The sequence below is a fragment of the Pelobates fuscus genome, chromosome 13 (genome assembly GCF_036172605.1).
Source record: "Pelobates fuscus isolate aPelFus1 chromosome 13, aPelFus1.pri, whole genome shotgun sequence".
Lineage (NCBI taxonomy): Eukaryota > Metazoa > Chordata > Amphibia > Anura > Pelobatidae > Pelobates > Pelobates fuscus.
Genome location: NC_086329.1, coordinates 18,651,710 through 18,661,925, shown reverse-complemented (window position 1 = coordinate 18,661,925; position 10,216 = coordinate 18,651,710). Strand labels below are relative to the sequence as shown.

The 10,216-nt window shown below is 39.6% G+C and overlaps 1 protein-coding gene across 1 annotated transcript in view; it reads left to right on the top strand.

Annotated features, from left to right (window-relative positions):
• Window positions 1–312: 312 nt before the first annotated feature.
• TRAF3 (TNF receptor associated factor 3) overlaps window positions 313–10,216 on the top strand; it is a 97,788-nt gene continuing 87,884 nt past the window's right edge. The window contains exon 1 of the mRNA XM_063440101.1: window positions 313–499. Within this exon, the coding sequence (XP_063296171.1) occupies window positions 493–499 (7 nt within the window). The 5' untranslated portion in view covers window positions 313–492. The remainder of the gene's footprint in view (window positions 500–10,216) is intronic.

Genomic DNA, 10,216 nt, shown 5'->3' with positions numbered 1-10,216 from the left:
TGTATAGTGTGTGCAGGCTCTGTATAGTGAGGCTATGTATAGTGTGTGCAGGCTCTGTATAGTGTGTGTGTGCATGCTCTGTATAGTGAGGCTCTGTATAGTGTGTGTGTGTGTGTGTGTATGCTCTGTATGCTCTGTATAGTGTGTGCATGCATGCTCTGGGTAATTGGTTGAGAACATGTAGCTCTGCATGCTTGCTATGTTAGACGAGCCTGTTCTGGCAGAGCTGACAGGGGATTTCCATCGGAGGAAGTCAGCGTACGAGTTAGGGACTTTCCAGCTTTTTAAAAAAAGCACGAGGGCGGTCTCTAGCCCGAGCAGCAGCATGGGGGTTTTCGGATCATGTCTAAATCTACAATACTCTTCAGATCAATGGCACCGATAGTGATCCAGGGTTATTTCTAATTGGGGAAACACAGAATCTTCTGGTTACATTGTTGCTCAGCGTTCTACCCGGGACAAGGCTTTACCCCCTCCGCCAGCCATTCATTGATGATCAGTAAGTACCCAGCCTGGCAGGCTGCTCTCAGATCGGGGTTGTTGTTGTGGGGAAGGAGAGTATTTTGGGGGACCCATTGATCACATCGTCATTGTCCCCAAAATTGCTCGTAATACAGGTTTTAAAGCCCTTGTGGGCGTCTCATGTGTTTAAAGGGGTAGTGGCTTTGATCTGTTGCCAGACTCTTTGTGCTGTGTTTAGAACTACAACACCCATGATGCTTTGCTGACCTTGGGAGTTGTTATTTTTACTACCGCTGTGGATCTTACCTTTTGTACATGACTCTCTTAAACTATTCTTTATGGAATTCCTAAAATGTTCATCTTGCATTAATAACCCTGATTCACTTTTAGTAAGCTGCTCAGCATAGGCCCATGTATTTGTAACAGAATGTGTTGATGATTTACTATCCTGCTAGGATACTATAATATTGTTTTAATAATGCTACCATACCATACTTGCCCAAAAAGATTATATTTTTATTTTATCTTAAAATGTACCAATGATGTGTGGCACTTATCAATCCCTGTTGGTGGCTAGAAGTTGGTCAATGCTAAATACAGATACATTTTCACATTCTTTTGACAGGCCAGGATCAGCTAACAGTTAATTTTCTAGTTGTTGTTGAATTGCATGTCTTGTAATTCATAGTCAGTATTGCCTGAATTCCTACTAGTGATCTAGAAGGTGTCATTGGATTTTTAGAGAAGGAATGTTCACTGGGCACAGTAGCCAAAATGGGAAACTTTTCAGCCAGCTGTGTTTTTTTTTCTTTTCTTTTGGCATAAAGTTTTAAGTACTTTGAATTCCTGACCTGTTACACTTTTGTGAATAACCCTTTGGAAACTGTCACCTTTCCAGATTGCTCCATAGAAAGCAGATTTGTAAATAGTACAGTGTGATTCATTTGCACAAGTCCAATTGTTTTGTAATTCACTCCTATGGTGGTCTGTAGACAAACGTGTTTATCCAGTTTGGAGCCGGAGGATGCTCTTGTTTTCACATTTATTAGGTTGTATTTACTAATGAATAGTAGTTACTTTAAAACAAAGTTGCAAAATGTAGATCACAATAGCTCATGGAAAAATTCTTCAATTCTGCTATTGGCACAGCTGAGCTATTTATCCTAAACTTTGCTATTTTATTGCAACAAAACAGAGAATATGAGAACTGTGAGAATGCACTAAAGCTTAGAGAAACTCAGTAGCTTGCCCTTCAGTAAATCCCCGCTGAGGTCTCAAAAAATATTTTTGCTCACTTGTGCCATTACAGAGGGAACCTATACCATTTAAATATCAGACTGATCCATCCCTTAAAGGGAGTCCAGAACCAAAGCCCCAGCATGTTCAATCTGCACGAGAGATACGGCAACCATGGACAATCATTTTGGTCTCCTTTGGGCCTTGCTAGCGAGGTGTAGCTGATAACCCTCTAGGCACAGTGAGCACGGGGTCCACGTCTGGATTACCCTTTATGCTTAGGGAGAACTCTAGCAAGTTACATTGCACCAAAAACAGAGAATATGAGAATTCTGAGAAAGGTGCACAGTGTTATTGGCAACATCTTACTGACGAGGCCTAACAAGGCAGAAACGATTGTCTGGGTGCAGAGAAAGCCAGACTGAGTTTTGGATCTGGGCCTCCCTCTTTCGTGGGATCAGTCTGACATGCAAATGGCCTACGTTCTCTTTGTAATGAGACAAGATGAGCTTAAACTATCGTGACATCTGAGCGGGTACCCTCCTGAATAGGAACTATATTTGTAGCACATATACCCATTAAACTGACATTCGCAGTTTTGAACCGGTTGAAAATGCAAATAAATTATGAAGTTGTGAATAAGAATAGTCATCCTCCTAGTGCCTGCTAAATAAACGTTATCAGGTTAAAATATACCATATCAAAAGGAGAGGAGAGGAGGATCTTGTTAAAAGTGGTTCTTTGGGATACCATTCCTGATGCACATTTTAAAATGTTGCTTTCGAAAAAGCAAATGTTAAATGCAAACGTTCTTATAATGACATTTAACGGATGTACATAAAAGCCTGCTGCATCTAAACCTTGTTGAAGGAGCTCTCCAAGTACCTTAACAACTACATCATGCTGTAGCGATTATGGTGCCAGGAGTGCTCTGGCACCCTCCCAGAGTAATTTATCAGTCCGTTTCTAAGAACAGTTTGACATCTAACCTGGGATCTCTCTGGCCTACTGCAGCCGCACGCCTGCGTTCAGATTCTCCTGCAAGGATATTTTGGATAGCTCCACTGAGATAAGCAAGGGTGGTTCTCATTGGCTGAGATGGTTAGTTGCGTGCTCTCAGCAAATGGAGCGACCCTTAATCGGGGAGACATCTGGCTTCTCCCGCAAAAGAAGCTGGATGTAGCTGGGGGTTCCAAGATGACAAAGGTAATATTCCCCTGATCTTAAACCGATGGGCAAATTATTCTTGGAGGATGTTAGTGCATGCACAGCACTATAATGGGCGGTAGTTCGTATGGTGCTTGATGTGTTTCTTTAAGTAGTCAGAGATGTATAGTTTGAGGACTTAGGTTTGGGGGGTCCCTGCCCTCAAGATGTTAGTATCTCCAATGATTTTTTTCATACAATTCTAAGCCCCTTTTTACCCTAAGATCTCTCTAAATTGACTACCCATAAAGATGAACTGCCACTACATTAGAACTGGCAGTTCCATGTTCCTTGACTCCAGTAAATGCTATTATAACGTTTAGTGAAGTGAATAATTCAGTTGAGGTACTTTTTAAAAATAAATTTGTATTATTATAATTATTTCTATTTAAAAAAAAAAAAGAAGAAAATGAAGTTGCCATTTGTAAGTACATTCCTTTACTTTTAAAATCAATTTAACAGATTGCAATAGATATCGCAGAAGATTTCTAAGCAACATAACTACAGCTAGAGGCAACCTTCGACTGAATTGTCAATGACAATTTCAACAAATCTGGAAGACGTTGTTTGGCTGAGAGCGGGGGCGCTGTTAGGTTCCAGAAACAGCTGGGGCTTAAGCCAAAAGCAAAACTCGATCAGCCCCTACATTAACAGGTTTGGCTTTGAGAAGAAGTCGCCAGGTTGTTTTTCACTATTATACTCTTGCGTATACAGGAGAATACCAAAATGGACGTGTAGAAGATAATATGGAACTTATCTGAAGAGCAGGAGAGACCAAAGGCATGGGGGGCACAAAGGTAAGTATCAAGCCTTTCAAAAATGGTTTGACTCTTACCCAAGGGATGGAGCTAGGGGAGTCCTACAGTGCACTGTAGTGGTTATTTTTATGATTTGAATCTGCTTTCAGCTTTGTAATATCTTTTTATGGACCTTCAGGCAGTTAAACAATCTATTACAATCAGTAAAGTATCTTGTCACTTGAGACAATATTTGTTGTAAGTAAATGGCGCATTACCAATTACATACAAATCCAAGAAAAAAAGGGAATGATCCAATTCCGCAGTTACTGAGTAACGCCACAGTTTTAATGCCAACGTATCAGTCTGTGGGTGCATACAAGAGAGTAATTGTTAAGGGGTTACTTCGACCAAAAGTAGCCCCTTAATAACAATAAGCCAGGGTCACGATCCAGAATTCCATCCGAGAAATACAAAGCCAAGGTAACGTGACAGGAGGGAAGTCGCAAGGCTGGTGCAAGAATTTTTGCTACCCTAGGCAAAGCCTCTTTTTGTCGCCCCCTTGGCTCTGTCCTTGACTCCGCCCCCTCCTGCAGTGTGTGTAGTGGGATGCAGGAGGGTGTATATAGTGGATGAGTTGTACGTGTATAGTAGATGCAGTGTGTGTAATGTTTGTAATAGATGTAGAGTGTTTGTTTATATGGTTAATGCAGATTGTGTGTTTGTGTAATGGGTGCAGTGTCTTTTTTATTTTTTGCAGTGTGTGTAGTGGATATAGTGTGAAGTGGGTGCAGTGTACGTGTAGAGGATGCAGAGTGTAAAGTGGAAGGTGGCGGTGTGTTAAGTGGAAGTTTACATAGTGCAAGGTGGCAGTGTGTATATTGGAAGTCTACATAGTGCAAGGTGGCAGTATGTATAGTGGAAGTGTACATAGTGCTAGGTGGCAGTGCGTAAAGTGGAAGTATACATAGTGCAAGGTGGCAGTGTGTATATTGGAAGTCTAAATAGTGCAAGGTGGCAGTGTGTATAGTGCAAGGTGGTAGAGTGAAGTGAGACGTGGCAGTGTGTATAGTGCAAGGAAGTACCTGGTTATGAGTCAGGATGAGATGAGAGGAAGCGGTGCAACATAGTGAGAAGGGGCCGAGTCAGTACCATCTTGTCTTTTAAGCTGCTTCTCACTGCAACTCTTGCGAGAATGGCATGCGTGCCATGCTGAGCTTTGCCATATTAACCTGTGGCAATGCTCTGACGGCTGCGGGGCTCGGATTGTTTGGAGTGATTAGCAGCTGGAAAAAGAAGGTGGCACTGGCTGGGCCCCCTGTTGTCAACCCCTGATGACGGCCCTGATTGGGGACATCATTTATTTTATTATGAGGTTATGGGAGCAGCACCAACTTTATTAAACCATCAACAAAATAAAGTTAATGCTGTCCGCATAACCTCATAATAAAATAATTGATGTCTCCTAATCTCCGGTCCTGAGATTAGGGGGACTTCATATATTTTATTATGAGGTTATAGGGACAGCACCAACTTTATTTTGAGATTAAGCCCTAACTAATTTTATGCAGCCCCTCAAACCTCTAAATAAAGTTGATGCTGTCCCCTAGCCTATATTTACAAGGGGCATGTATGTTAATAAAATAAATAGGTACAGCACCTCGTTTTTCACTCGGCCAATACTCCTGATCCCTCTACTACTGGACTTGTTCAGGTTGGGTCAGCAACAGGGCAAGGAGGGTCTGCAACCCCCCTCCCTACTCCTCCTTCTTCCATTCTAGTGACAATTTAATGACTATCGGGGCACCCGGCTAATTTGAATTCCAGCTCCTTCTTGGAAGATGGAGGAGCTGGAGTGGGACCACCAAGGTTTAATATGCAGCTGCAATTAGATTTATGGCGCTCGCTTAAATGCTCTTTTCAATGCAGCACCCACGCTACCCTCTTCTTAGTGCCGCGTGCAGCTTGCCTGCGCCGTGGCACATGTAGAAACGCTGCACGCAGTTGGGCGGCTATGGCACCCCCTACAAACGTGCGCCCTATGACGGCTTACTTCGCCTATAGTTGGCGCCGGCCCTGATCGGTAGCCTTGTTGTCAGTTCAAGTAAGCTGCGTCCAAATTCCAAAAACCGTTGGCCAATCAAGAGTACAGAATCCATGTGATCAACTCAAATGGGAAGAAACCAGATACGTTAATCCGTGAGTCAACCGGGAGGTCGGAAGCCGGTATATTGAAGTTTCTATGGTATATTGCACATAAAGAGATTAACCCCTTAGCTGTGCAATGTGTAGCTTCATCTCCAACTTACGCCATTAGCTAGCACAGATCTACATTCTGGCCAGGTTAATGTCAATGTAATATTTAGGGGGTTGTGGGGAGTGGACCATCTCACAAAATGTTACTTTAACAAATAACAGTGTTTTATGAAAACCCAGTTTTTGGGTTGAAGTAACTGTTTAGGTGAGAATACAATCTTTACAAAGAGTCTTGTAGGTGAATCCCGAGTGACATTTATTACTTTGTCCATGCTATGTTTTATAGCTGCTCCTCCTCTTTATACATTTTCAGTCAGCGTTATGCAATCCTCATACAAAATCCAGAATTATTCTCTCGGCGCTGTTGTGAAATTTCGATTAGTAATCAGTGCATATCCTGGACACAGTGTTTTACTGCTCATTTACCGTGTATTGCTTCAACTTGGCGTTGTCTCATAGTTTTGTTTCTGTGAGTAGGTTACGATTTGATAAAGTCACTCGTGAGCAAGGCTGTTCTGGAATGCATGCTGCATTTTTTCCCCACACTTGGTTGTGAACTGGAAATCGAGCACAGTTTACGAATTCATTTAGCTCTGAATGGAGCTTTCTTCTTTTTCTATTTTTCCCTTTTCTAGGTACATTGTTAGTAGCTATATTCGGAGATACAAATATATTTCGAAGATTGTGTTGACTGTCAACTTTCAAATAAATCTTGTTACCCTTAATATTTTTTTGGAGAAAATGTTTTAAGACTTTCTATTTTAGAATCTGACTATTCCGTTAACCTCGGCTACGTGAATATTTTTCCCCAACTCTTTGATATTGACATGGTCGTTTTAACTGGGTTTGTAAACTAATATTTTAGAGAAAAGAAAACTGCAGTGTCATGTTGCATTGTAGAAACATAGAATGTGACGGCAGATAAGAACCATTTGGCCCATCTAGTCTGCCCAATATTTTGAAATAGTTTTAATTAGTCCCTGGCCTTATCTTAGGTCGAGGATAGCCTTATGCCTATCCCACACATGCTTAAACTCCCTCACTGTGTTATAGCTTTTTGTTGAGTTCAAAAAGACCTGATGCAGGAGAACAGTTTAAAAACGCAGCATCAATGTCGCGCACAACCATAATACTTGTTTTATGACCATATTAGTATTGGACTTATAATAAAAATGAAATGACCATATTGTGGCTGGTATTAATGGAATAAAATGAATGACAAAGACTAAGGGGTTCGGGCTTGCTATGATCAACGGAGTTATCTAGTCTTTTTTTGTAGTTTTGTTTGACAGTTTTTCTATGAATTACCAGGTATGGCTAATTAATAATTAAGTCTGTTCAATTCTATTTAAAATGCAATTGATCATCACCGTAGCTGTTTTGGCTGGTGATTGGAGGGTTCAATTTTTTTTTTAATTTGCCCTATTATGAAATAGTTTTTTTTCCTATTTTAGAGTTTTTAAAATGACTTTAGCCAAGTTTTGTAATTTTCAGGCGTACACCAGAGTAATCCCTACTTTGTCTTATGGTATATTTTGGTTTTGTTGGAATTTCAATGAAATCCCAGCACAGTCAATATGAGTATTTTTTATAAAGTTTCTATCTTTTTAAGACATTCTCAGAAATGATGTTGTGGTGACAGACCACTTTTTAAGTTTTTTTGTGTTTTTTTTTTTTGTCTTTCATCATAATAGCCTATGTATGGGAAATATAACAGAACCTACACAGAGTAGGATAATAATAAATGTGAATATTTACTTAAACTGGGTTATTCAATGAACCAGTAATTATCCAGGGAATTACAAATTGTAGTCCTAAATTGGAAAAAATATTCTCCATCTTGGTTCACAAACTTGACTGTCATTGGCCCATAATTTGAAATTCCTTAAAATTGGAATAATAGTAAAAATCACAGTTAGTCATATGAATGAAATATGATAGAAGCCTAAATAATGATATATAGCTAATGTAGCCCAGATTTTCTTTTCGTAACACTAAAGCCTAATCCATGCATACCTATAAGGTAGGTCAATGAAGGCTAAGTTTTGACTCTTCAGCCATTGTGTACATTATTTCCCATGGTGCCTAGCTATCATGGGCATAATAGATATTACTATTATTGCTAGGCTAGAGTGTATGGTTTGGGAATTATTACATGGCATTGTATAGGGCAGGTGACTGCTCTCAGGAAGGTCTGTTTAATGGAAATTATTTTTCGGGATTATTTTTTATTTGATCTGCGGGGAGGGGTGTGTGTGATGTCTGTAATAAGTAATTTCAGGGCAGGTATCAAAAAAAGTGGTAATTACACTGATTGTTTTTATTTATTCAATTTTTAAAAATTTAAGAGAAAAATTAAATACATTTGTTTTCGCAGTGTAATTTGAATTAGGGGATAGCAAAACTGGGGTAATTCAAATCTTACAATTTGCATTTGTGTATCTGTCCCATAACATTATATGTGGAATATAATCAGTCAAGCATTTGGCAAGATTTGGGTTGGATAAAGATTGTGGTACTTGTACTAATGGACTTTTACCATTGGTTAGAGAATGAGATGGCCAATTGGTTTTCCCCTATTACAATATCATGTATTGAAAAAACAGCAAACTCCGTTTTTATTTGTTGTTCACTGAATCAGCTGTATCATTTACTACTTTCTAAGAATTATTCTATTTTGTAGACCCTGCATCATGACTTCTGAAATGGCCAAGTTGATTTATGTGTCTCTTTAGAATAAACCATCTAACAATGATGTGGAGTTAATTAACTCAGCCCATTGACCGTATGGGTCAAGGAAAACTAGCAAGTGAAAAAGAAAACGCGAGGATTTCAACATAGAAGGATTAAATCTATGTATATTGTCGACCTCCTTATATGTGAGCAGGTGGATGGACAAAACTGGTTCAGGTGAAAAATATGCCAAGCCTTCGTTGCACAGACATAAAATTATTAATAACCTGCTAATATTGGTCACAGTTGAAAGTACAACGGTAATGATTCACATTTTATATGTGAAAACAGAATTCTCGAAGAGGGGAAGTTTCTGTTTATCGAGAGTGGAGAATGGTGCTGTCCCAGTCAATCTCTCTCTAAATCTTAAAAGCCAGCACATTACAAACAATATTTGAAAAACAGCTTAAAATCAGCCCATTGTGTTAATAGTTGTGGTGGCATTTCCACTAGCGTTTAATATTATTTATTTACTCTCATTAAAGATAAGCCACTTAAGTACAACCATGTGATCATTTAGATCGGCAGAGATAGGCAACCTTCTGATAAAACAACTTTTATATAGCTCTCTGCCAACTTCTTTTAGAGGATCCCATGAATTGTACTTCATTAACAAACTTACCACTTCAAGTCATTTCTAACTCTCTGATGTCTGATTTTCTGAGCCTTTTTATCATCCTGATTATTTCCTACAATTTTAATTATCACGGTTTTACTAGTTAATTCTCCAACTTTGTTCTAGCACAACTAGTTTGGTCTAAAATTTGAACTTCCCTCGTCTATTCCTGTCAGCTCCCAACCTCATTAAATAATCCTGGCTGTCTTGTTTCAGTACTGTGGTTTACAAAATTGTAGACTTTTAGCAGCCATCGTCCTGAATGGGTTGTACCATTGGTTGTCTTTGGGACTTCGCTGATATTTGATATATTCACAGAATGCAACAAGGTCAGACTGAGCAGATTGGCAACCTGTGTACCAACAGAATTTGGTAATTGGTGTAGACTAGGTAATTCTAAACAGAATAGATGGGTGTGGGAGATAAACAGAGAGTACAAGCAATAGACTGTATTGAGGCCTGAGGGTCAGAGAAGGGTAAGGTGAAGGCAGTCACACAGTCCAGATGGAGCACTAGTGAATAATGAATAAATGGATTTATGCATGGTCAATGAACACTCTACATTTATTGAGGAAACTTCTATCAAAAGCTTGGAGGACTGAGCAAGGAAATAAAGAAAGGCAACCGTGAAAACTGTCAGAAAACTCTGCCGATTACCATTACTGGATTGAAAACTACTCTAAACTTCATTTAGTAGCAGTCCATTGTGTTGCATTTAGGAATTGCACACTAGCACTAATGTTTAATACTGGATCCACTTGGCTTTGACAGTACAAATGTCAGATCAATCCCAGGAGCTTTGTAGCTCTGCTACTTACTATCCATACAAATGAAAATTAATATTGCTCAAGATCTGAATTAGACCCTTCCTCTGTCAGTCTTGCACCACTACCTGTAACTCTACCAAGTCCAAATCCAAGTCACTGTCCTATTTACTTTAACCCTGTCAAAGCCAAGGCTGAGTCTGTCA